The 27,085-nt window shown below is 35.0% G+C and overlaps 4 protein-coding genes and 1 non-coding gene across 9 annotated transcripts; 2 read left to right on the plus strand and 3 right to left on the minus strand.

The window, feature by feature from the left end:
* Positions 1 to 774: 774 nt before the first annotated feature.
* Positions 775 to 3,474, plus strand: LOC120171392 (ubiquitin-like domain-containing CTD phosphatase). Its single transcript, XM_039179095.1, has 7 exons — positions 775 to 1,130; positions 1,344 to 1,584; positions 1,972 to 2,086; positions 2,166 to 2,229; positions 2,597 to 2,762; positions 2,886 to 3,170; positions 3,304 to 3,474. Exons 1-6 carry the CDS (start codon positions 790 to 792, stop codon positions 3,126 to 3,128), a joined length of 1,170 nt encoding a protein of 389 aa, XP_039035026.1. The 5' UTR covers positions 775 to 789; the 3' UTR covers positions 3,129 to 3,170; positions 3,304 to 3,474.
* Positions 3,475 to 4,711: 1,237 nt separating this feature from the next.
* LOC120171419 (50S ribosomal protein L30-like) lies at positions 4,712 to 6,538 on the minus strand. 2 transcript variants are annotated; one of them, XM_039179124.1, is made up of 3 exons: positions 6,472 to 6,538; positions 5,210 to 5,426; positions 4,712 to 5,127 (listed from the first exon to the last, which is right to left on the minus strand). In XM_039179124.1, the coding sequence occupies exons 2-3, from the start codon at positions 5,399 to 5,401 to the stop codon at positions 4,987 to 4,989; spliced, it is 333 nt and encodes a 110-aa protein (XP_039035055.1). In that variant the 5' UTR covers positions 5,402 to 5,426; positions 6,472 to 6,538; the 3' UTR covers positions 4,712 to 4,986. The 2 variants fall into 2 exon arrangements, with proteins under 2 accessions (XP_039035055.1, XP_039035054.1); XM_039179123.1 differs by having other exon boundaries at positions 5,210 to 5,448; positions 6,472 to 6,535.
* A 1,600-nt stretch (positions 6,539 to 8,138) lies between these two features.
* TRNAR-UCG lies at positions 8,139 to 8,212 on the minus strand. Its single transcript has one exon. It is a non-coding gene; the product is annotated as a tRNA-Arg (tRNA).
* Positions 8,213 to 12,870: 4,658 nt separating this feature from the next.
* Positions 12,871 to 19,586, plus strand: LOC120171588 (MLO-like protein 4). Of its 3 annotated transcripts, XM_039179268.1 has the most exons (16): positions 13,185 to 13,200; positions 13,294 to 13,430; positions 13,599 to 13,656; positions 14,865 to 15,091; positions 15,167 to 15,283; positions 16,875 to 16,941; positions 17,020 to 17,111; positions 17,215 to 17,289; positions 17,898 to 17,983; positions 18,055 to 18,104; positions 18,215 to 18,255; positions 18,338 to 18,508; positions 18,597 to 18,632; positions 18,727 to 18,794; positions 18,879 to 18,939; positions 19,059 to 19,586. In XM_039179268.1, exons 2-16 carry the CDS (start codon positions 13,305 to 13,307, stop codon positions 19,482 to 19,484), a joined length of 1,701 nt encoding a protein of 566 aa, XP_039035199.1. In that variant the 5' UTR covers positions 13,185 to 13,200; positions 13,294 to 13,304; the 3' UTR covers positions 19,485 to 19,586. The 3 variants fall into 3 exon arrangements, with proteins under 3 accessions (XP_039035200.1, XP_039035198.1, XP_039035199.1); XM_039179267.1 differs by having other exon boundaries at positions 13,183 to 13,200; positions 16,875 to 17,111; XM_039179269.1 differs by lacking the exons at positions 13,185 to 13,200; positions 13,294 to 13,430 and adding an exon at positions 12,871 to 13,019 and having other exon boundaries at positions 16,875 to 17,111.
* Positions 19,587 to 20,223: 637 nt separating this feature from the next.
* Positions 20,224 to 26,148, minus strand: LOC120171587. Of its 2 annotated transcripts, none has more exons than XM_039179264.1 (11): positions 25,762 to 26,148; positions 24,805 to 24,929; positions 24,107 to 24,551; positions 23,874 to 23,983; positions 22,912 to 23,695; positions 22,350 to 22,799; positions 22,075 to 22,263; positions 21,778 to 22,005; positions 21,298 to 21,640; positions 20,914 to 21,097; positions 20,224 to 20,835 (listed from the first exon to the last, which is right to left on the minus strand). In XM_039179264.1, exons 1-11 carry the CDS (start codon positions 25,939 to 25,941, stop codon positions 20,364 to 20,366), a joined length of 3,510 nt encoding a protein of 1,169 aa, XP_039035195.1. In that variant the 5' UTR covers positions 25,942 to 26,148; the 3' UTR covers positions 20,224 to 20,363. The 2 variants fall into 2 exon arrangements, with proteins under 2 accessions (XP_039035195.1, XP_039035197.1); XM_039179266.1 differs by having other exon boundaries at positions 20,745 to 20,835; positions 20,914 to 20,957.
* Between the last annotated feature and the right edge of the window lie 937 nt (positions 26,149 to 27,085).

Genomic DNA, 27,085 nt, shown 5'->3' on the forward strand with positions numbered 1-27,085 from the left:
TAGCCAAGTAACTGGTTGGTTGGTCCAAATATATTGATTTATGGCATTTTAAGCTGGAAATCTAGAGTCAATATCAAGTGTATGTTTTGGTTATGATCTCTTTGTTATACAATTAGAAATACCAAACTGATTTTTAAACTGTATTTTGTCGCAGATACCGGAAACATGTCGAAGCAGGTTCGGATATTTTACGTAGAATTCCTGCAACGTTCGAAGAAGCCGGTACATCCGCGACCGCATTGTGATCTCGTCGAACATGATCTATACGAACCACCCAATCTCGCTGCATCGATTCTTTAATCACAACAAGAAGCATATTCCCGTGAGAAGACGACTCTGGTTTCAAAATCTCTCCAATCGCTTCCAAATTATCAGATTCCATTTCAAGCTGTCGATACCCTAGTCTCCAAGCATCTGTGTTCAATTAATAATTAATTTACATATCAACCATATGTTTAAAATTGTGTACTTTTTTAGTCCACTTTAATGGTTAATGTTGTTATTAGTTTGAGCCTATTGACAACACAATGAAGAAGCAAATTATGCCAGAATAAAGTAGAAGGATTAAATATTCAATCACATGGTAGTATAGGGACTATAATCAAATTAAACCCAAATAAATATTTCAGGGCCACTTGCATTTATGGACCATCTTTCACTGGAAAAAATGGCTCAAAGATGCTAGAAACTGGAAGAATGGCCCAACTAAAATCTATGGTGATCCAAAGAATCGAATTGATCCATGACCCATTTTTGTTTCCTTTATCATTTTGTGTTTGGGTTTCTTATATGGAGGGCACTTGCATTGATTTCCACCGAGATTCTTTTGGAGTTTTTGGTTCAGTATCTGAAAAAAAGATGGGAAAGGAAATGGCTGCCGGCGCTGCATCTTCATCGGTGACGCAGGAGGAGCTGACGCTGATGGTAAAATGGAGCGGGAAAAAGTACACGGTTCGAGTCTGCGGCGATGACTCAGTGGCCGAGTTGAAACGAAGAATCTTCCAAGTGACGAATGTTTTGCCCAAAAGACAGAAGCTTCTGTACCGTAAGATCAAAAACAAACTCGCCGATGACTCACTCTTGCTCTCTCAGATTCCCCTCAAGTCCTCTCTCAAGATGACCATGATTGGGTACTCTCTAATTCATCAAGCTTTTTTTCACACCTTTTGAATTTCTTATTTTTGTTACGAAATTTGGGTTCTTTTTGTTGAATTTTGTTTTGAGTTTAGAATGCATTTATGGGAATTAGTAAAAAAATCATTAATCTTTGCTTTGTTTATGATGAATGTGGCTCTGTTTATAATGTAGCGTTTGATTAAAGTGTTGTTCTTATGAATATCTAGAACTGTCGAAGATGATTTAATCGTTGATCCAGTCGAAACACCGGAGGTCGTTGATCCAGTCGAGACACCGGAGGTCATTGATCCAGTCGAGACACCGGAGGTCGTTGATCCAGTCGAGACACCGGAGGTCGTTGATCCAGTCGAGACACCGGAGGTCATCGATGACTTCGATGAAGCTGTTGATATCAAAGATAAAGAGGTTAACAAGCAGAAAATGAAGAGACGCATTGATCAATACAAGGTCTGGCCCTCTTTTCATGCATGTATGGTTGCTTGTTCCTTGGTCATCAATATTCGATCGAGTGCTTTAAAGTCGAGGTTTAACGGACTTACAATGAAGTATCTTGTCTGGGAAATTCTTTACTTGTTTCCGCTTTCATGTAATACATATGTTGTTTTGGTGGTAGAAAATGTTTGAGTTCTTATTGTGAAAGATCGATATCTGAATTTGCTTCGGTGAATTAGTAAAGTATTGGACATTGTTAGATTTGATCATGCTGAGGGTTTAATTTAACCCTCTTATTAACAATTGTGTGTTTGTTTTACTCTAGACAGAGTAGTGTGCCTTTTTAAACACTCCTTGCATACGATTTGTTGATGAGATCTTCTTGTCATGTTTTACATCTAGATCGAACTAAAAACTCCGTGCCGTAAAGGAAAGAAACTGCTTGTTTTGGATATAGATTATACTTTATTTGATCATCGGTCAACAGCTGAGAATCCACTTCAACTTATGCGGCCTTGTGAGCTTATTGCCCTTTTATTTAAAATCATGTTTGGTGTATTTCAATAGGAGCTAATGGTGAAAATATCCTTTTACAGATCTTCATGAGTCTCTTACGGTTGCATATGCGGAGTACGATATCATGATTTGGTCTGCAACCAGGTGATTTTTATGAACAATTTTTACTTTCCTTCTGTCGAAGATGTTAATTTTTACGAAAGAAATATATGCTTAGCAACAACTTAATTTTAGTAGAGTTGTCACATATAAGCCTAAAAGTTATCACAACTCGAGCTTTAACATAGTAGGATTCTCATCATTTTTATCATCAAACCCGTACCCAACACGGGCATGTTATTTTTTTCAAAGTTGTTTCATGTTTTGAGAGTTGTGTTCCCGTTTCCGACACGGATATGGATGTTGGACTCATTTCAAGAAAATGACGAAATTTTGCGACATAGAGATGAAATGAGTTAAATCTTGTGTTCTTATAATCTGGATTTCTAAAGTTTATATTTCCTCTCTCCAGCATGAAACGGATTGAATTGAAGATGGGACAACTTGGAGTACTAAACAACCCGAACTACAAAATCACAGCCCTTCTAGATCATTTAGCGATGACCGCTGTTCAATCAGATACTCGTGGAATCTTCAATTGCAAACGACTTGGTTTAATTTGGGCACAGTTTCCCGAGGTACTTATTAAAATCGAATTTGCTTTGGTTTTGCTTGCTTCAATAGGTCGTTGTGTTCGAATCAGAAATCAATGAATTCATTGCCTGGTTAGACTGACATTTGGTCTATTTACATATTTTCAGTTTTACAGTTCAAAGAACACAATAATGTTTGATGATCTACGAAGAAATTTCGTGATGAACCCACAGAACGGTTTGACGATTAAGCCATTCCGGAAGGCTCATGCCAACCGAGACACTGATCAGGAGCTTGTAAAACTCACCCAATACCTGTTAGCCATTGCAGATCTTGATGACTTGAGTGCTCTCGATCATAGTAATTGGCAGTTTTTCACCGAAAACATGCATGACCGATCTGACGGTTGACTGGCTAGGAATTTCATGTGTCAATAGTGTTCACTTTTTAAGGTATACGCCCCGTGTTTACCTAAATCTGTCGCTTCGAGAGCAAAGTTTTTTATGTCCCTAATTGTCATTCCGTCGACTTTCAACTGTGGATTCAGTTTGTTTAGCTTTATCTAACAAGTACAGTACTTTATAGGGATTGCGAGCGTCGAGCAGTGCTACTGGTAATGGCTAGACTTTGCTACTCCTTGACGAGGGCGTGACAGCGACTCGAACCTATATGAATATCATTTTATTTGGCATTAGTTTCATCTTTTCTATATATTTATACACATATATGTAATGTATTATTTGCTGAGATGACCTACAAATGAAACTGGTTCAGGCATGAGATATATTTTCTTGAGAAGGAAGTTAGTTGCCTGCCTTTGTAATACTCGATTTGTTAATGTATCCTTAGCTGAACTTTCTTCAAAATCTAGCCAACAATTTACTCGTTCGAATCTGAATAATTATATTTTATTTTAGGTAAAAGGATCATTTTTGTCCCCGAAAATGATACTTTTGTTCCTGTAATAGACTTAATTTATCATTTCCGCCTATATCGTATTTTCATATCAATTTAACTCTCAAAGTTACTTAATTGTATCATTCTATACTCTATCCTTAACGTAAAACCCTGAATTATAAATCATAATCTTATTACCTCTAAACCCTAAATACTAAATTAGGATTTATAATTTAGGAGGGACCAATTTAAGGAAGAATATGCTTGTTTATATGTTATTTTCTTGTTTGAAATATGATTTACATCAAATTTAAACTCATTTTTAATATCAATGTTAATGAATATTTTTATTACCAGCTGATCCAATAGGCCTAAAAATTGCAGAGGGATCGGCACCGAAACACCACCGCCTCCGACTTCGGAGTAGGAGTATAGCACCTCAATACATCTTTTTTTACTTGAACTAGATCATTCAATTTATTTTGTCACATTCTCTAACTAATGTAAGAAAGGGGCCATGGAGGCCGGAGGTGACAAACGGCCGGTGGCCGGAGTTGATGAGCGTGGAAGGGAAGGAAAGAAGAGAGACTGATAGAAGTAGAATATTAAGAAAGAATTCACTTTTGTATTCAATAGGGGTAAATGGACGATGACCCAATACATCATATCTATAGTCCTTAAGTCTTAACTATTTAACAAACTAACAAGCTCAACAACTTTTAGTAACAGAAATTCAACCTATTATTTTCTAACAAATAGGCACGACAGACCCTGAACTAATCTATCCACTTCCGATTATCCGACAGTCTATTGACATCGAAAACAGAGAGTACATAAGACCCCGAATCCTTTTCTTAGATCATTGTCATCCCTCCATGGCTCTCAATCCAAACTAAAAGGGGCAAACCGTCGTCGACTACGACTCTCAATCCAAACTAAAAGAGGTAAACAGTCACCGACTAACATATTTATTTTCTCCCCTAATGGCTCTGTTTAGACAGGACAAGATGAACCACAGGCAAACACCACCAATCGCCACCTCACTAATTGTAGGTCAACAATTATAAACACAATGAACCTAACTGATTTGATGCTGTGGAGAACAAAAGGTTCAATACATTAATATTTCAAGTTTCACCATTTTTTACTTGATTATTTCCTTCAAACATGTTGAAAACAAGTCTATCAGAACAACCACTACTGAAACAGAGGTGGAAAAACTAGCTCAGGCAGAGGTGTTTACTCTCTTTGTTCTTTCAAGCACTTAAATAAAACTTAATAAACACGGTAGACCAGCGTTTTGACCTCAAATTTTCATATTTCAAATCTCAGCAAAGTTCTCGACTTCACCTGCTAACTATTCTAGACCTTCTAAGGCTGCTTAGAGGAGTCAATCGCAGAAGCTGGAAGATGACTAATGACAATAGGGAGGCGTACTGCTCGGTGTTTGGCTTCATTTGCTTTGCGTGCCTTAAACATTTCTTCAGTCTCAACCACAACCAACCTCTTCACCTAAACATAAAACACCTCAATAAAAAAATGGGAAAGGAAAAAAATCAATGGAAGAACAAAACTCAAATTAGGGGTTTTATACCTGCTGAAGCATTCCCCGGACTGTGGGGGTGTTCCACCTCATGACAGTGCGGTTACATTTGCCTAGGCGTAGTGCTTCCAAAGTGCGCCTATGAAGCCTTCTGGTGCCGGGAATTCCCCTCACAAGGGTTATATAGAGGTTCGGACTCCAAGCAATTGGGACGCTAGCTTTGAACTTATTGAAAGCACTCATTTCTTCCTCCTCACTGCGCTGAACACTGTCTTAAAGAGTACATTTAACTGACATCAACACAACGGAATAAGTAATAGCAGGTTTAAAGAAAACCATGATATGTTAAACTGATTCCAAAATTCATATTTCAAACTAGAACATCTACTTCGGAAAATACTGTATATGCAATCAAAGCTTTAACCATTACAAGAAATCTATAACCGATACTTTTGGTGTTGAGACACGCATACTCGAAAAAATACATCAAGTCACATGCATAATTCAATCAATGTATAAATATCAATTCATTCCACCTCTTTACGATTGCATCCCTTGTTCTGCATTCTTTGCAAATCAAAGCACCGTAAATGGTTTTCTCCAATTTATGCTCTATGCAGCTATCCCAACTTGGCAATGGATAAACTCATTTCTAACTCTATCCTTCTTAAGCTTAAGTTACACTCATATTTAAAATTTACAATTCAATTCCAGCCATTCACTAACAGTCAATATACATTTATAGACTGGTAGGATCCGATTACATTGCATAAATCTAATTAGTTTTAACAGAAAATATAGCCATCGGATTAATCTAAATGGATGGCTTGTTGAGGTTAAAGCAAAATTATCCATTTTTTGGGTGAAAATTGAAAAAGAAACACAAAACTCTAATCTCTGTCATCCATTTAGAGTCGGATATATTTTCGTGTAAAACTAATGAGCATTATAGGTTAAAGCATTATAGGTAGATAATGAAGTAGTTCTAAGTGTTTCATATAGCTCTGGCATAACAACATCGCGGCTGCTATTTCGAGGAAGCGGCGCCATCCGCCATCGATGTAAGACCTCAACAGCGGTGCGAACAAATTTTACGTTTAAGTCAACGGCAGCGAATCGCGGCCGCAAGTAGCAGCGTAACCGAAAATTGCTAAACCAAAGGCTTTTGAAAAAAAAAACCTTGTTCTCAAAGAAGTAAACAGAGATTGAAAGTTTAACGAGCGGTAGGATCAGAAACAGAAAAATTAAATAAAACATTGTGATGCAGAGGGAGAAATCAATTAACAAGTAAAGCTTAGGGTTTCAAAAATTACCTTGTTTAATTTCCTCCGTAAAATCTAAGGCGAGAGAGGGCTTTGGTCAGGGACTGAAGATTAGGTTTATTTGGTGGCGGGAATGTGTGAAGAAAGCTGAGAGTGTGACGGGAAACTTTATGGGGGAAATACCTTTTTAGTATTTTTAAAAGTATGGTTTTCAAAACCGGAAAGGTGAACGAACCGGTTGTGCTATTGATTAATTGGTTTAATCGATTGAATAGATTAAATTTGTCGTAAGAATCGGACGACGTCATAATTATTTAAAAAATTAAATAAAAATATCAAAAATATTTAATAAAAAAAAAAAAAAATAGGTTGAACCGGTTCACGGTCCGGTCCGGTTCGAGCGGTTCAAAGCTGGTTCGAACGGTTCCTTGTGGTTCACTAGAACCGATTCAACCGGGATAGAATGGACCGGACAAGACAGCGATTCCCGGTTGAACCGACGGGTCCAATCCAATTTTCAAAACATTATTTAAAAGTTACGGTTTGAGCAATAACATTTGGAGTAGAATAATTGAGTATTAATTATTGAGTATTTAAAATAGATATTATTTTATAATCACATTAAATTAATACAAAAAAAATTGATTTGCCAACAATCTTTTAAATATATAATATATACATTTGAGTTGATTTTATTGAGATAAATTTGTTGAAATACGACAAGTTTTCATTTTATTCAAATATGACAAGTAAGGGTGGCAACGGAGCGGAGACGGTTTTGCGTTATCCATTTCGTCCCAAACACCTGCGGATATGATTTTGGGAAATTCTCATTATATGTTTCGGAGATTTTTTTATCCCCATACCCATCCTTTAAAGATCTATGCGGGTTTCGGTTAATCTCCATCCAAAAAATAAACAAACATTTTTAAAATCAATGGAACACATAAAACTTGTAAGATATATCAGATTGTCCCAAATTGGTCTGTATCTATAATATGAAAGTTCCAAACGTTAATATTCATCTAACACCCAAAGTATATGTATAATCTTAATCATTTTCAATCTCAACAAATAAATGTATATTAAATGAAAAAATATATAAACTTCAATTTCAATTCCTTTGAGATGTAACAGTGACAACACGTAATCTCACATATATTTTTCGAGTGTCCTCACGGTTATTTTTGTAAAGTATCGGGCCTACGATTATTTTTTAGGGATCCCCACGGTTATTTTACAAGTTATAGGTGTTCGAACTCAAGAATTCAAAAATAACAATAATTCATTTACCATTGAAGTTATTTGGTACGTACTATAATGCACATCTCTATATATTTTAAATTAGATTATTATTTTATCAAAAAATATATTTTTTATTTATGTGGGTCAGATTTAAGTTTTTAAATTAAAGTTTTTATTAGATAATGATATTATTCTTCAATGAGGATTAGATTAATAAAAAAAATAGACTTGACCTTATCCATGATCATCCCTAAATGCACACTTCTATATATTTCAAATTAGATTATTATTTTATAAAAAATGATTATTTTTTATTTATTTGGGTCGGTTTAATAATAATAATATTATTCTAGAATCGGGATTAGATTAGTAAAAATTAGACTCGACCCTATCTATGATCACCCTTAAATGCAATGATGTTTGAAACTAAAAAAAAGGCCCAAAACTTAAATATTTGAACCAGAAAAAAACAACGACCACAGTGGGAGTCGAACCCACGACCTTCTGATCCGAAGTCAGACGCGCTAATCCACTGCGCTATGCGGTCTTCGATTGAAAAACACCAAGATGTTATTTTTGTAGAATTAGTAGTTGTTTTTGAACCAAGTCCAATATTACAGGACCATTATGCTGTCCCTGTTATAATATAGGAATATCGATAATTAATGGTTTAATAGGGTGAAACACTAAATTTTATAGATAAGATTATATATTTGAATTTTGACGTTTATGAATGAAATAAACGGGTCAAGACTTGGGAGGTTCGTCATCGTCTCTGTAATAATCAATCGAATTAATCGATCAATAAATTGGATACATATTATTGATACCAAAAAAAGAGTAAACTACACCTATGATCACTATTGTTTGATTAAGTTTTTGTTTTCTCCATAGAAGTTTGAAAAGCAACAAACTAGTCCCTAGCGCTATCGGTTTGTAACAAAATGTCACTCCACCGTTTTCTATGTTAAACTAATGATGTGACACCGTTAATAAAAAGGTTAATATTTAGTTTTCCCCCTAAACTATTGCTAAAACATCAAATAGATCCTTAAACAATGATTTTATATCTAATTTATCCTCAAAGCTTTCTAATTTCCAGCTTTTTAAACATTCCACCATCTCAATTATATTCTAATCACTTTCCTTACAAAACGAAAATCACAGTTAAACAAACAATCGTTTGTCCTTAAATATTTTAACTACAAACAAAAAGCATTCCAAAAACATTATTTTTTACATTAAAATTAATTGAATATATAGCTTTAAATACTCATGTATTTGTCTTTGATGGAAAAAACTCCATTTGTCTATAGAGTGTGGCTTTCATTTTGTAAGGAAGATGGTTCGAATACATTTGTGGTGGGGAGTTTGAAAAAACTATAAATTAGAATGCTTTTGAGATAAATTAGATATAAAATTATTGTTTAAGAACTTATTTGATGTTTTAGTAACAATTTTGTGGGTAAAACTAAATATTAACCTCTTTATTAACATTACGTCATCAATTTAACAAATATATCGGTGGAGTGACAATTTCATTATAAATCGATAATCTTAGTGACCAATTTATTACTTTTAAAACTTCAGTGGAGAAAACAAAATATTACTCAAATATTAATGACCATTGGGGTGTAGTTTACCCATAGAATAATATAGGGACATATACAACATAGCGTAGGTCGGCTGAGCTGCACGAGCTCTAATTAAATAAAGTCCAAGTTGAGTCAACACTATATTTTATTATTTTTATGAATAATATTCTATTAGCATTTTCCATCTTTTATATATATTTTTCATGAAACAAAACTTTAATAATATATTAATTAAAAAAAATAACAGAAAATATATTCCTATTTCAAAACTTTATAATAAACTCAAAGACATTCCATAATTTGATGTATTTGTGTATAACTCTTTTATGATATATTGTTGATTTTTTTGTATACAAAAGTTTAGGTCAGGGGTGGCTCCCCAGTATAGGGTCAGGGTATACCTAAGACTCAATTGAGATTTACATAAGATTTTACAGATTGTCCACCAAGAATGACGGTGGTGGGATTCGAACTTGGCCTTACAAACTCAAATTTTTGAATCTGAACTACTTGTGTCAACACTCGTTGATATTATTTATTGTTGATTATAATAAAATGTTTCTCCTCTAGTTATGGTTATTTTATTCTAAATTTTTACATTATTTTCTGCAACTATAAATATAATTAAAATAATGATCATTACAAGCCCTATCAAGTTAAAAATAAAAAACATAACCAAAATAGAAACAAAAATAAATATGAAAACAACACACATTATGAGATTTACACCATAATAAAATATGCAACCAACCCTCACATGATTTTTATATCATGAAGTATTCTGTAAATTTTTATAATAATATATATTCAATTAATTGTATGATTAATTTAGATTAAATATTTTATATGAATATTTATGGAGATGATCCGTCTAATAAAATTTATTCACATCGTCAAATTTCAAACTTATAACATTATTTAATAAATTATTTATAAATATTATCATTTTATGTGTCTGAATCGTAACCGTCGTTAATTTTCTCCGTTAAGGAATAGGGCGAAACATAAGAAGGACTAGTGGGGAATGCCCCCTAAAACTTTTAGAAATTCATATTAAATTTTAAAATGTTTTAATGTTCTTAGTTAAACTCTCTCCCGTTATATTTAAAAAATTCTCATTAAAGTCTCTCAAAATTTTAGAAATTTTAGTTAAACCCTAATTTTTTTTTGAAAAGTATAAACTAAGCCATTCATGTTTTTAAAAAAATTTAATTTAAACATTTAATTTTTTTTAAAGTTTTAAGTTGGCCCTCCAGGCTTTTTCGTTAAGTTCCAGTCATTGGTTAAGGGATACATGCCATATTCTAGTATTTTTGTGTTTTTCTAATTGAAAATATTATTATATTTATAAAAAAACTAGTTTCTCTTAAATTTTAAAAATCCCTAAAAATCCTAAATTAGTAACCCGCCATTGTTTCCTTTTTCGACCACGACCAACGTCGCAAATGTAGTCACTATCATCTTCCTAGTAACACGCTGCCATAGTTGTCGTCAGATCGCTTGGGGTCATGATTTTTCAGCCTAGGGTTCGCGGGGTATAAAACATCGATTGCTCATCAATTGTCGTAATTTCATAGGCTTATTTATCGTCGAGGGAATGTAAGGTCAGATAAAGCTTCGTCGACGGTAAAGGGCGGCGGTCAATATGGATTTAGGGGTTGAAATGAGAGTTTTCAAAGTTTAGGGCTATTTTGATTTTTTTGTTTTTTAATATATAATTTTAATATTTTTTTAAATTAACAAAATATGACACGTGTCACTTAACAATAGATTTTAACGATGGTTACAGCTCGGGCACATAAAGGGTAACGTTTGGCATCTGGATGATTCAAGAAAAAGTTTCGATATCTATTTAGGAAAAACGGTATAGTTTGTGCACTTATTTAATAATTAAGTATTTTTTAAAAAACAAGGCTTAAATATAAAATAAGTGTTTAGACTATAGCGTGTTTTCATGAATAGTTGTGTAAATTATTTTTTGAATAATCATGTGCCTACAAACTTATCACTTTAGTGTTCGGGCTATCGACAACATTAATTTCCTCCGTTACGTGACACATGTCACAAACTGGTAATTTTGAAATATTAAAAATATTTATGTTTATAAAAACCCTACTTTTTCTTAATTTATAAAAAACCACCAAAACCCCTAAATCCTAACCCTAATCCATTATCGCCCTTTTCGATCACGAGTAGGGATGGCAACGGGGTGGTTTTGAGTCAGGGATTGGTTCCCCCGTCCCCGTTTAAAAACCTCGTATCCGTCCCCACTTAAAAAACTGCGATGATTTAAAATGGATCCTCGTTACCGTTTAAATTTCACAAGATGACACGAGTTAATTAAAAAATAATGTCATTATTGGATCTAAACTTGCTTAAAACGCCAAACACCACCAAATGAATCCAAAATATAAAAACAAAACAATTCAAATAGACAAAACAATCCAAAATATTTATCGGGGTGGGGATTACCAAACTCGTCCCCGTCCCCGTTTATCATCCCCGAACCCGACCCGTTTAATTCGGTTTTTCAGTTTTTCCTTACGGTTCGGTTTTTTTTGTCATCTCTAACCATGACCACTACCTTCGACGTAGTCTATGCCATTCTCCTAGTCATACGATGTCGTAGTTGCCGTTGATTCGTCGTCGGAATCGTGTGGGATTGTGATTTTCATCCTAGGATTCATGAGATATAAAACTTTGATTCGCCGTCGATCGATCACGATTTCATAGGGATTTTGGTAGCCGAAGAAGGTGAGGTAGGGTGAAGCTTCTTCGATGGTAAAGGGCTACAGTTGACGTGAATTTAGGGGTTGAAATGAATGTTTTTAAAGTTTCGGGGTTATTCAAATTTTCTATGTTTTTTAAAATATAATTTTAATTTTTTAAATTATTGGAATATGACATATGTCATTTAACAGAGTAAATTAATGTCGTTGACTGCCCGATCACCTAAAGTGATAGCGTTTATAACGTTAGACACTATGATTATTAAAAAAGGGTCAACTACTTCAAATATCACCAAATTTTAAGTGTTGAGTCGTTTATACTACCAACGTTTCAATTTTACCAATTTTAACACTAACATTTACTTTTAAGTACAATTATACTACTTCACCATTAATGATTTAACGACACGATGACATGGAAATGACATGCCGTGACGTTACTGACGTGGATGCCTCATCTAAACGACGTCGTTTTAACGTTCTTGTTTTAGTGCTTAAAAGACTAAACTCAAATTTTCCCATTATTTTTTTCTCTTCCTCCTCCTCTTCATCTGTATCTCCTTTTCTATGGTTTTCTTGGTAGCCAAACAATTTTTCCTGACAAACAGAAGGTCTTTAATTATGTCAAGGCTTATGCAAAGCACTTCGAACAAGGGTTTAGTGGTGTGCCAAATATCCCAGAATTCCCTTTGAACAAGGGTCCCAAAGCATTTCGCGGCAAGGTGATACACACCTATTTTAAATAGAGGTTGGTGGTATTTGAAGTAATTAACCCTTAAAATAAATAATCTACACACCTATTTATAAAAGAGCTATACTTTGAGGACTATAATTAAGTAAAAATAATAATATCATTTGACCATCCCTAGCCTATCATCTTCAAAACTCAAAAAGCACCCATAAATTTAAAGAGAGAGAGAAAAAGAGTGAGAGAGAGGAGCCCTTTCCCATGTGAGTAGGTTGGATTCGGTGAAGCATCAACAACGAGAGATTATTGCAATTTAAACTCCATTTTCAATGCAAAATGAAGGTGGGTCTGTTTGCAAATTCACAAGTAACGACAAAACACTGCATGTTAAACTAATGGTTTTTAATCATCTTCCCACGTTCTTCTCTCACCTTTTATATATATAAAAAAGTCTGTGTCTTTAAATCTTTAGTTAATACCCCGTCCCCTCCTTTCCCGGATCTTTCATCTTCCTGCCAACTGGGTACTTCATTTTCTCTGTAAAGCTTCCATTTTTATAAACAATGGAGCTCGAAGGAACTGAGAAAGTTTGAGTTTTTTTTCTTGTTGATGTAAGGGAAAAGAAGAATGGAAAAGATGATGATGGGAGGAAGGTCTTTAGCAGAGACTCCAACTTATACTGTTGCTTCTGTCATTACAGTGTTGGTTTTCGTTTGCTTTTTGGTTGAACGCTCCATTTATAGATTTGGAAAGGTGAGTATGGAGAAAACTCAGGTTTTAGTTATGGGAAAGTATAGGGTATGACGGTATGTTTGGTTACTGAGAAAATGTCGAAAAGCATGAAGGAAAATATGGGTATGTTGCTGCTGAGCTAATACATTGTTTTTATTTTCATCTGAGTTTGATTTTTAATCTGTGTAGTGGTTAAAGAAAACCAGGCGGAAAGCTTTGTTTGCTTCTTTGGAGAAGATCAAGGAAGGTGAGTGACTATACATCTATTTCGGAGTAGTTTCATTATGAATAACAGAGTTAAAGGTAAATTACGCTTTAGTACCTATAATTTAGTTTTTGTTTCATTTTAGTACATAACAGTAAAAATTTTAATTTTTATTTCATTTTAGTATCCGATCCAAAACTTAAAGTTAAGTTTTGAAAAAAAAATAAAAGTTTAAGTACTAAAACGGACTAAAACTGATAGTTTAAGTACAAAACACGTTAATTTTTTAAAGGTGAGATACTAAAATGAAATAAAAACTAAATGTTAGTTATGATTTTGAAAATAATTGAAGGTTTTGACACTAAACATACCAAAACTGATAATTTAAGTACTAAATGCGTAGTTTATCTTAGAGTTAATTGTATTGTACATCATCAAACTATGACACTCATTCTAAATGAGTCTATAAACTTTTGAACATTTTAATTTTATCATCAAATTATGATTCACATTCTAAATGGATCTTAAACTTTTGAAATTCATCCCCAAACCAAGACTCGTTTTAAATTTATCCCAAACTTTTGAACTTTCCAATAACTTTCCGTAGATTCTAAATAGATCCCAAACTTTTGAAATTTATTCTCAAAGTGTGAGTCTTTGACTCTTATTCTACATTGATCTCAAACTTTCGACCAATAACTTCTCCTAAACCATTCAAAAGTTCGGAGATGAAATTAGAACATTCAAAAGTTTAGTGCTCAATATAGAGTAAAAGTCATAGTTCAGTGATAAAAATATTCAAAAATTTGAGAATCAATTTAAAATAGGGCTGAGCAACGAAATCGAGAAAACCGAAAAATTGATACGAACCGAGTAAAACGGTTCGGTTCGGTTTGACCTTATAATGTTCGGTTTTCGGGTTGGTTTAAAGTCTCAATTCTGTTGATTCGGTTCGGGTTTTCCATATAGAACCCATTTGTTCTATATTGAACCGAATAGACAGTTTTTTTTTTTAAAAAATTATAGTTTTAAGTGAATTTTTTATCAGAAAACCGATAAACCGAACCGTTAAAAAAATCGAACCGAACCGAAAAAATCGATTTCACATAATTCGGTTTTTTAAACATTCGATTTCAGTTTCGGTTTAAATTCTAAAAACCCGTTTTTTCGGTTCGGTTCAATTTTTAGTAAAAAACCAAACCGAACCGAACTAAATACACCCCTAATTAAAAATGAGGATCATAATTCAGAGTTGATGCTGTTGGGTCTTATATCATTGTTGTTGGCACAATGGGCACGATGGATCTCCGAGATTTGCGTAAACTCGTCGTTGTTCTCGAGCCGCTTCTATACTTGCTCCGAGATGGATTACGATCTAAACAAGAACATGTTGCTGGAGAGTACCCCATCTTCTTCGAATGAGAGTGTTGTTCCTCCTAAAGGATTACATGCTGTTACGGCACATCAATGTGGCGAGGTAAAACCCCTGCTCATTTCGACTTGGTTTCGATATCGGCAAAATAACCATCTCACCGGTACCGGTTGAACGTAGGGCCGTGAACCGTTCGTGTCGTTCGAAGGACTCGAGCAACTCCACCGGTTCTTGTTCGTTCTGGGCATTACTCACGTCCTCTACAGTTGTCTGGCTGTTGGCCTGGCTATGAGCAAGGTACACCCTCTCTTCTTTCTGATCTATTGAGTAGTAGGGAATAATATTGATTCGATTAAAAAAATAATTTTTTATTTTAAATTATTTGAGTTAATTTGAATTTTTGGTTTTAATTTTGAGTTTAAGGGAAGTTTGAATTAGAAAAGTTCGAATAAATGAAAAAAATAATAATAATTAAAACATTGTTTTGGTTTGTAACTGAATAAATTGATTATTTTGTTATTTGATCCCTAATTTCTTTGCTTATTCAATTCTTTCTTTGTTTAAGATTAACTTTTGACTAAATTTGTCCTCAACCACTTTAAAACATATATGTAACATTAATTATTAATTTTACTATTCAGTCCCTTAACTTTTGGAGTCAGGATATTAGGGGAAAGTATAATTAATTATAGGAAATGAGGGAGGAACAAAATCAAAATGAACTAAAATTAGGAGATATAATTTAGTATTTACCTATGTATTTCTTCTAATCATAAAAAAGGATAAACTACACAGTTAGTCCTAAACAATTAGTTTTGATTCGTTTTAATACCTAAATTTTTATTTTTTTCAAAATCACGCCTAACGTTTAGTTTCATTTCATTTTAATATCCTACCATTAGAAACTCAACGCGTTTAGTGCATAAACTATAAGTTTTTGTCCGTTTTAGTACATAAACTTTCATTTTTTTTAAACTTAACGTAAAATTTTGAATGGGTACTAAAATGAAATAAAAACTAAAATTTTTAACGACATATATTAAAACGAAACAAAAACTAAACTTTAGGTATGATTTTGAAAAAAAATTATATACTAAAACGGACTAAAATTGACAATTCTATGTACTAAATCACTAAACAAAGCTTCGTGCGTGTTTGGCTAATAACTTATAGCTGGTAAATGATTCCAGTAGATGGTTTGATCAACTGATTTGATTAATTGTTTATATAGAAGTGTTTGGTAAAATTTAGGTGATAGCTGATATGAGTAAAATGACAAATAAGGGTACGATATATTTAGTTATTAAGTACATATATGTTTTATAATACTTCAGTCTTTATTGGGGTAAATTATTCGGATAAAATGTTTTTGACAATGAATTAAAAATTCCTTAAGAAAATTAGTGAATATTTTTAAAAATTTTGAACATATTTTTTAAATTTAATATTTACAAATATTAACATTGTGATTAATACATACTATTAACTTTATATAAAATATCAACACTACATTTTTTTTTTACTTTTATGTTTTGTTATATTTTCTTAATTAAAATATATTTAAGAATATACAATAAAAAATAGAATAAATAAAAATAAAATCTTATTTATGGTAAGGATTTACTAACGTTTTCATTTTTAGTTTATTTTGTACAATAAGACCTTTAAAAAATGTGTTTATCAAACACTAAAAATAAATAATTTAACTATCAATTAAATATTTATGTTTAAATAAACTAAAAAAATTTCGAAAAATTGTTTGCCAAACACCTCCAATATATCGGACTTCGAAACAAACATAAATTTCTTAAAATTTAACAAAATGATAATCATAAACTCGATTATAGAAGTGGTCCATGGTTTTGGAATCTCCATCTTTGCTTTGCAGATCTATAGCTGGAGAAAATGGGAAAACCTAGCCAACTCCATACCCGATGGAATCGGAAGCTTGCAAGGTAAGTATCATCAACATATTAGTTCTTGTTTTTCCGATCATGATTTCTTTTCCCCATCACGATTTACCTTGCGTGTAGCGAAGAGAAACAAAGTGATGAGACGACAAACCACCTTCGTTTTCCATCACACATCTCATCCATGGAGCAAGAGTCGAATTCTCATCTGGATGGTGTGATCTTCGTTCTCAATTATACATATTCGGCGATGTTTCCCCCCCCCCCCCCCGTAATTTTCTGTCATTTAGTCTTTGATTTTGCTGTTTGTGTGTACAGCTTTGCTTTCTACGACAATTCAGGAGCTCTATAGAGAAATCGGATTACTTGGCACTTCGTCTAGGGTTCATCATGGTGAGTTATCTCTTTCTCCTTCATCATCTATGCTGCTTACTTGCTAGTAGGTGTAAATAAACAGTGTGTTGAATGAATTGTTCCTAATCTGTTTTTTTTTACGATCGTTTATTAAAGTAAATAAATGAGTATGAACAAAATTTTTATACTTGATAAATGAATGAACTCGGCTAGTTTTTGTTATTGAACAAACTTCTTTATCCGATTTTTTTTTTTAAATATAAGTGATGATAGGGACTAAATTGAACACAAAGTAAACTTTAGAGTTCAAATTGTAAAGCTTAAGGAGATTAAAGACTAATGACATTATTTTACCATTTTTATTTATTTGTTTATTTTATTTTAATATATAAAGAACATCTTGACAAATGTTAAACAATGATATTAACGAATATTAAATGAATATAATCGTGAAAGCTAAATGAACAAATACGGATATTTTTAAAAATAAGTAAATAAATATAAATGTGGTATTAAAAATTTAAATGAATACGAATCGAATAAAACACCTTCAAAAAATAAACGAATACGAATATAACTTTATTTGTTAAAACTAAGTTCATTTGCACCTTTACTTTGAGATTCGACGTTCTTCTTCTATTTTCCAGAAGCACAAGCTGCCGCTTTCGTATAATTTCCATAGCTATATGGTTCGAAGCATGGAAGACGAGTTTCAAGGCATTCTTGGTATTAGGTAAGTGCACATTATGATCAAAACTATTAATGTGTCAGATCATATAATAGAATTGTGTTTCGGTTTTGCAGCTGGCCACTTTGGGCATATGCTATAGCTTGCATCTTCATTAACATTCATGGTAACTGGTTTACTTCTGCAACATTTTCTTTGTACATCTGCTTCGGTTTTACGATTCTCAAGTCCGGTCGAACCAAGGCGCATTGATACGTATTTACTTGTGTGGTTCAGGATTGAATATCTACTTCTGGTTGTCGTTCATCCCTGCCCTTGTAAGTACATCGACTCGAACTAGAAATTTGTTTTCGAGAAAGAAAGAAAGAACTGAGGAATGATTTGTTTCGAATGTCGAAGCTTGTGATGTTGGTTGGGACGAAGCTTCAGCATGTTGTTTCCTCATTAGCATTGGAGATTAAGGAACAGACCGGTCCGCCTACCGGAGCGCAAGTGAAGCCGCGCGACGATTTGTTCTGGTTCCGGAAACCGGAGATATTACTCAGGTTGATACAGTTTATCATTTTTCAGGTAAGACCCTATGCTTCACATGTCTTATGTACCATTCGGTTTAGTATCAGTATCGGTTTCGGGTTAATTACTCGTTCTGTTCGTGCAGAATGCCTTTGAGATGGCTACCTTTCTATGGTCATTGGTAAGCTTGAAGTTCTTGTGCATTGCAAGGCGTTTGCAGGGGTAGTTAGTTTCTTCTTTAAGCGGACTAATCTTCGTTCTCTCGATTTGTTTAGTGGGGATTCAAGCATACATCGTGCTTCATGAAAAACCATCTTATGATCGCCTTCCGATTGGTTTCCGGGTACGGTTTTATTTCGACACCGAGCTTCGATACACAACTTCAATGAACATTTGTTGTCTATAATGTGTCATTGGGTAAATGCAGGGTTCTTGTTCAGTTCTGGTGTAGCTCTATCACGGTGCCTTTGAATGTAATTGTCACACAGGTTTGCTTGTCCTCGAGCTCGATGAGTGTTTACGTAGTTCATGCATATCTTTCCGCCGTAATATCATAACTGTCGTGTTTTTTCGCCTCACCGACGTCGGCTTTCGCTGACGTTTTCAGATGGGATCTCGGTGCAAGAAAGCCTTAGTCGCCGAGAGCGTAAGAGAATCACTTCACAGTTGGTGTAAAAGAGTGAAAGCGAAGTCGAAACGCGAATCCACGCACTCGCATACCGCGAGATCCGTGTGCTCACTTGAATCGATCGTCGATGACGAGAGGGATGCTGTCACGGTCGGCACTTTATCGAGAAGTTCATCCATGGAGTCGTTGAATCAAATAACTATAACATCCTCGGAACAAGCGGCGGCCATTCTCGGGACTTCCAACACCGGCCTGGTTGACTTCTCGTCGAGGGTGGAGGAGTACTTATCGGAGTCGATAAACATTGATGCATCACAGCCGTTAACCATCGATGAAGAAGAATACGAAGGCATTGAAGAAGAAACAAAAGTTGAGACTCTATACGACTTGTTTCAAAGAACATGAACCTAACAACAATGTTTATCTTACATAATCTTAGTTAACAAAATTGTAACCTTATAAGCATCGGATATAAAAGAAAATTCAATGATTAATTTCGTTTTGCACTAATAATCAATTATTTATTTTGAAATTAATAATTATAATTACATTTTCATTCATTTTAAAAAGGGTAAAGTAAACAAATGATCTCACTATAAAATAATGCTTTATTGAATCCCTTAATTATTAAAAATTACAAAATGATCATTTGATTATAGGGAGTTGTTTTGTTGAGTCACATGTTTTGTTGTGTCACCCGACTATTAAAAGTTATAAAATGATCATCCAACTATTCATTATGTTCCAAATTCGTCATTTTCTATTCAAACCCGTCATTTTCTATTAAGATTTTGATGACAGTATGAGTTGTACATCAATCTGATCTTATAATCTCAAATGATTATCATATCTTAATCAACAAGTTAATGTCCAGCTCAGACGATCGTTAATTTTTTAACATAACACGTTTGTAACATAATGAATAGTCGAGTGATCATTTTATAACTTTTAATAGTTGAGGGACTCAACAAAACAACTCCTTATAATCAAAGGACCATTTTGTAACTTTTAATAATCAAATGACTCAATAAAATAATATCGTCAAGGGACCACCTATATACTTTAACCTTTTAAAAATATAAAAATCATAATATATACTTATCTAATCTATATTATTATTATTATTATTAATATTATAATGATATGCAGACAAATATATTCCTTTTTCCATTAACCAAACTACATTGTTTACATCACAACATTTCCATTAAACCGATCATATACAAGTTAGATAAATCCATCTGACCATACTTTGTTCCTCAGAATTAAATGTAGCCTTTTTTTTCACACATTATTCACATTACCGATCAAGGTAGCATACCACTGCCCGTGGACGTGGACGGACACCGTGGCTGCAACCGCCAACACCTCGGCTTCTTTCACGACCCTTTCGGTTAAAGAACCAGCTCCAACTCGACGGAGAGCAATTCCCGCTAACTGTCTACCATGGGAACCGCTCCCCCCGAGCAGAATCCCTCTAAAAGCTAAATAAACAGCACTGGACACCTTTTCGAACACTGGATCCCCGGCTTGCAAGAACTTTGCTAGCATCCTGGCCATCATAGCCTTCCTCGTCTCGTCTGTTACTATGCCACTACTGATTGTTTCAACGATCCCTTCGACTCCCGTATCTTCGACACGGTCTAAGAATTCCGAAAGCTGTTCCACACAGTTTGATGTTATTCTTTCCATGTCATCGGAGCTAGCCACTACTTGCTCGCTTGAGCTCGAGATGATTTGCCTAAAAATAAGAACGCTGCAGATCAAAAACTAAAATATTAGATCCATTACTCGCTCGATGAATTCCGCAAGATGAACATCTAATGAATAATACCTTGTGGATATTACAATGATCTTTTGAATCTCAGCCTGGACGCCCTGCAATCTAGAGAAGTTAAGCGCGAAGGTTTCTGGCAAAGCATCCGGTGTTAGACCGGAAACTCCGCTCACTAACTTTAGCAACCCGAGCCTAACCAGTACATCAACTCTCTCTCCCTTACATTCTGATTGTTCATGACCTGACCAAAGAACATACGAATTATGATTGGATGTCTCTAAGAGACATCTTAGAAAGCTTATTTCTGGGATGACTTCTGGGAAGTCGATGCTAATATGCTAAGATTCTCTCTATCTCTAAGTATATTAGCTTCAATTTTCGGGGAGTTATCCTCGAAAATAAGCTTCCCTTCAAACAATTTTAGTAGTTTCACATGCATACCTGTAACGTTAGAAGCACTAGGATTGCCAAACGTAGTTCGGCTTGAATTTCCCGAATTATAGTTTCCACCGGTTTTAAGCGTGATGGAAGTAAAAAGCTCCTGAGATGAAGTATCTTTTGCCTTCAAAGTTGACACAGAATTTTGGTGTTCTCCCCACTCCAGATCTTTGCAGTTCCAGACAGATGAAAGCCACTGCACGGTCAGTGGTAAAGATGAGATCGCATCAGAAGGCGATCCGTAACGGTTAGCGAAACCTTTCGTAAGGTAATCCAAAGCAGCAGGTCCCTTTAACAATGGCTCCATCAACTTTATACGAGCTCTGCTTATCTCTCTCTTAAGAACCTGTCCAGAAAAAAAGAGCATATTACGATACTAGAAAAGACCTTCCTCGAAGCATATAGTTCCAATGCCTTTGAAACAGGTGATACAATGAAGAATCCATTCGATCAAGAGGAATAAGAAATGGAGACGGAAAACACCTGAATCTGCTCTAGGACAAAACGTATACCCTTGATCATTGCAAGGGAAGGAGAATTTTCCGATGTCTCCCCGGCTTCACATATCTCGGCTAACTCTTTCAATAACCTCTGGTTAGCAGCCTTGATTTCATCATCATTGGATGGAGAGGAGAGCTTCTGTAAAGTCACCAATGCAAATTCCAGAATCCTTCCAAGATAAGCAATGTCCAATTTGCCCGACTTCATCACCTTAGAAAGGGGAATTTTCTTTTAGGAACAAGAATACTAATATGGCAATTGTAAAAGGTATTCTAGTACCTGGGAGAGAACTTCTAAATCGATAGCATCGGTTATTTCTTCTCTCCAACAGCGAGGAACCAGCTCACAAATTTCATCCCTCACTTCTCTCACAAGCTCGATAACTCGGTCAAAATCAGGCTCATCCTGTCGCATGGATTCTGTGATCCCGTCCCAAAAAGCCTTCTCCATTATTTCTCTCATCTTTGCCTGCAATATATAATCATGTAATTATTAATTCCTATCCCTAGTGTCTGCTTCTTCTACAAATACTAATTTATTATAAATGCACATACCTTTAAGCTATTTTTATCTTCGTCAATGGCACTGAAGTTATCAACAAACCCACATTGTCCATGAAGGAATTCATTAACAATCAATTCATTCTCAGTGACCGTATGCTTTTCGGTAGAACCCAGCCCAGCAACTGATTGGCTGCTGCAAGGCACAGAGGAAACGTACTTTATAGAAGGGGATGTGCCATCTTCCTTAAACAGAGAGCGGACAACACGGTTTTGTGTCTGAGTCCGACCACTATTATCTGTTTGAGCAGTCGGAGAACTAGGAGAACCATGGATATTTGGAGATATAAAGGACATAAGTGGCGACTCCATTGGGCTCCCACTTTCCTTTGCTTGAAAAAATTTAGTCCGTGTTTCAGATAGTGCACATTCCATTCTTTCAATCCCAGCACATCCACTCAAATGTTGCACTTTCTTCCTTAAAAGTTTTTGATCTTCCATAACCTGAATTATAAGAAAATTCAATTAGAACTTCAAAATAAGCATGATTATCTCCAACTTTAATTGTACATTTGAGGCTCAGTAAACTTCTTAATCTTTAAGCTGCAAGCATTACCTGTCTTTGAATAGCCTTCAGATCATGAGTAAGAGCAGTATTATCTCCTTCTGGAGTCAACTTGCATTTTTGAATCATTGAGAGTTCAAGCTGGCATGCCGCTCTTACCAAGTCGTCCTCCAACAACTGAGCATCCTTAACCTTCCACACCACAAAGCAATTCAGGTAGAAGCACCACGCTTTGTCAAATGCTGTGAGCTGTGACATAAAGGTCAAACGTCTGGGCAATGCACATTGAGATTCTTTATCAGAATTCTGTATAGGACCTTCTAAAATAATCTTTATCAACAACTCAAACTCTTGAACAAATGCTTCTGCAGACTTGGCCAAAGCAACCTCTCTCTCCCCCTGACCGCTTAAAACCGCATCGGGATGGCCCAATATCATGTATGCACAAAGAAAGACTCTGACGGGATATCTTGATGATTTAGCAAGACTTTCGGCAGTCTCCCTCACTGAGGTAACTCTCTTACCCTCTCTGCTTCTCATTGAAGTCCTGGGAGTGGTCTTTCTCTTTGGAGTTGCAACTCTTTTGAGAAGATGATCAATGTTATCCAGACTGGATAGCTGATCGGCAGCACCACCACTCCTAGAGGCCTTGATGCGGCTCTCAATACGATCAAGCAAAGCTTTCAGAGTTTGAAGGGTAGCCGATGATTCAATTAAATGGGCAAATTGCTCAAATGGCATCGACTTCACTGATGTCTTATTGATTTTCAAGGAATCATAGGCTTTTGCCAAGTCTAAAGTAGTTTTCTTCTGCCTTAGGAACCACCTCCAGCACCTGCACAATACAAAAAGTATTACTCACTCATTTGTAGTTTTAGCCTTTCAGGTATTCACCGGAATGTGTTGCAAAAAATGATTTCTTATAATTTCCTATAATAATGTTCTATATCTTTTAAAGACCCTTTGAAGATTACAACAGTAGATAATAAACAATACTATCAGTTGTCTTATACCTTGCTAGTTTTCTAGAAAGCAAATCAGCTTGCATCCTGGTACAATTCACTTGAATAGATTTTTGTGTCCTTCCTTTCTGCCTCAAGTACTCTGCCCTTTGTCTCCTTGCCTTTTTGTCAATAAATTAATAAGAAAAACATAAATACAAGCAAAAAAATATATAAAGAAAGAAAAGCGCATTTGCATTAGAAGATGGAGGATCATAGTAAAGAAATTTATAAAATATGCATACCCTTTGCAGTCTGTCTTCCAACTGATCTCTCATTCTCCTCCTCTCAACCTCGCGTTGATGTGAGATGGACTTAGCCACTCGTCGAGCTTGCAGAAACCTAGCACGGGCTTTCTTCTTCTCTGCTTCCAGCAGGGACATTCTCTTTTTCTCAGCAGCTGCACGCTTTTGATGAATAGCAGCACGCACACGCTCCTTATATTTACTTTCTCTAACCATCCTCCGTGACAATGATTGTGATGATCTCTCATTTAGAGTTTCCCTTCGCTGACTGCAAGCCTTCAGAATAAGCATTCTATTTGCCTCTGCCTGCTGAAACCGTGATTCAACCTTTGTGCCAAGCTTCTCACGTTCCTTCTCAACACGCTTTTCTACACCAGTTTTTGCTGCTTGCCGCAACTCATCCAACTTGGCTAGGCGCATCTGAGCCTTTGCCAGCATGTCCAACCTGTTGATCGACCAGCCGTGAACATTCAAATTACAAAAAGCAGAATTAGAACTTGTTTTCACTTAAAAAGATCACACTATGAGTTCCATTTAAAAGAACATAACAGCAGCACAAAGAAATCAAACGGAGAACTGTAGGAAACAACAAAAAAAAAATGGACACAGCTGGACTCAAACAATAGTAGAAAGACGTTTGTGAGAATGCAACAACTAATTATCATCAGAGGTAGCACGACACTAGACTTTGAATTCACCTTTTCTGCTCAGCAGCTTGAAGCCTCGCTTCAAGGCGCTGACCAAGGTCTTCCTCGTTTGATGAGGATCTAGAAGGGCTTCTTGGCTTTGTTCTCGCCTTGCTTGACACCCTTTCAATGAATTGCTACAATCAAACAACCACCACAAAAAAAGTGAAGTATAGTCCGTGCCAAAATAAAAAGTTCAAGCACTAGTTTATTTGCCAGATATTTGATAGAATTGCTGTAAATTGGGCAGATAAAAGTAACGTGGAATTAAATAAGCTCAACTGAGTTTGGCATGCACCTAAAGGGGGGATTGATGAAACAAATGATTCAAAAACGATCACGGTAAATTAAACTTCCCAAGAAGGGCTTGCACGTGAAACAAAGTACCAAAAATTGCAAAATTAATTTAGGCAGCAACACCCACCACCACCCTTTTACCTAACGCAGAGAAGAAGCTTCAAAACAAAGATTTTACTGTAGGGAGAAGAAACTTCAAAATCTTTTAATTTTGATTTCATTTAAATACGATCCATGGCATGACATAATAAATAGAATCATTAGACTATTTATTTTCCAGATACTAGAACAAACAATAAGTAAAATTAATGGTGAACAAAATGCAGCAAAAATATATTTCAGTTAATTTGCTCTCTTTATTTAAAATAAAGAAATACTTAACCTAAACCACTTTTAGTTAGGTGGAGCTGTGGACTTATTTTTCTTCTCCAAGAGTAATTAAGTTTTGGAATTCAAAATTAAAATCCGAGACAAGAAAATTTATCGGCCCTTCATAAACTGTTATAACAGTATCTTAAATTGTAAGATAATTCTTTAGAATTAAAAAAAAAGCTTCAATTTTTTCTTTCCGTAAATTTTGTTTTAAGAAACTCTCCCTTTAAGAAATGAATTAGAAACGTAACTTCATTTTAAAAGGGGAGGGGGGAACAAACTGAAACTCTCGAGTTTTACCTGTCTGCGGAGATCGGCGAGTCGAAGCTTCGCTTCGATCTCTTCCACGGTAGGAGTCTTGCACTCCGAAAGAAGAAGCCTCTTCCGAATCCTCCTCGGCACACGCGAAATCGAAGGCGTATCACTCTCCGGAAATTCCATCGCCACCGCTCTCCCACACTCCGACGTCTCCATCATCATCAGTTACACCAAATTTTCACAATAAACGAACAACAAAGAGATGACGTACCGGTACAATTCCACAATCACGACGATCGGAAAAAGTCCGAACTGATCGGAAAACAAGAATCAAATAACAATAATCTTTTTTTTTGAATAATTAAGAAAGAATTTAGAGAGTTGGAGAATAAATGAGAGAGAGTATTGGTATGTTATTCGCTTTTTCTTGTTGTTTCGAAAGCTTTAAATAAAACAGAGATGGGTTCATACTTAATCCGGATTAGCCGGGTGTTTGCCACGTCATAAAATGGACCCACCGCCACTTTTATTTAAAATTACTTATATGTTAATACATTTAATAAAGTCAAAATGTACCTAAGGTCCCTGTACTTTTGAAAATAATAATAATACCTTTGTATCATTTTTTCTTGGGACTTTTTAACTTAGAAAATAAATTTAATGTGGTCTTTTGACTAATATTTTAGGTTGTTGACCATTACAATAGTGGCTTGTCGGTTCACGGTATTAATGTGACAGTCTATGGTGTTGACATGATAGTCCATCTATCATGTTTGAGTTATCAATCTAGCCAATCAACTATGTCATCCGTCATATTAATCTGCCACCCTGGATTGTCAAGTTAGAACTGTGAACTGACACATCAGTATCGTAATGATCAACGATGAAAGAACGTTAGTCAAATGATCGAATTGGATTTTTTTTAGGTGGAGGGTCACATTGAGAGAGAAATAATACGAGTGTTACATTGATTTTTTTCAAAAGTACAGAGAGAAAAAAACATTATTATTTCTACATGTGTTTGTTATTATTAGGAGTTTTACATGTTTTGTTAACAAAACCGGTAAAGCGCTATCGATTTTGTTATTGTTGGGAACTTTACCAGAAATGTTAAAAATATTGATGTTTTAGGTAGAAATAACAATGTTTTAGGTGCCAATGAGTGTTGGCACAAGTGGTTGGGATTCATAAATTTGAGCTTGTAAGGCCAAGTTCGAATCCTACCACCGTCACTCTTGGTGGGCAACCTGTAAAGTCCTATGTAAATCTCAATTGAGTCTTAGATATGCCCTGGTCCTGGATTGGGGGAGCCACCCATGACCTAAACTTTTGTGTACCAAAAAAATGTTTTAGGTAATTTTTTACC

The sequence above is a fragment of the Hibiscus syriacus genome, unplaced genomic scaffold (assembly GCF_006381635.1).
Source record: "Hibiscus syriacus cultivar Baekdansim isolate YM2019G1 unplaced genomic scaffold, ASM638163v2 tig00111834_pilon, whole genome shotgun sequence".
NCBI classification, from domain to species: Eukaryota; Viridiplantae; Streptophyta; class Magnoliopsida; order Malvales; family Malvaceae; genus Hibiscus; species Hibiscus syriacus.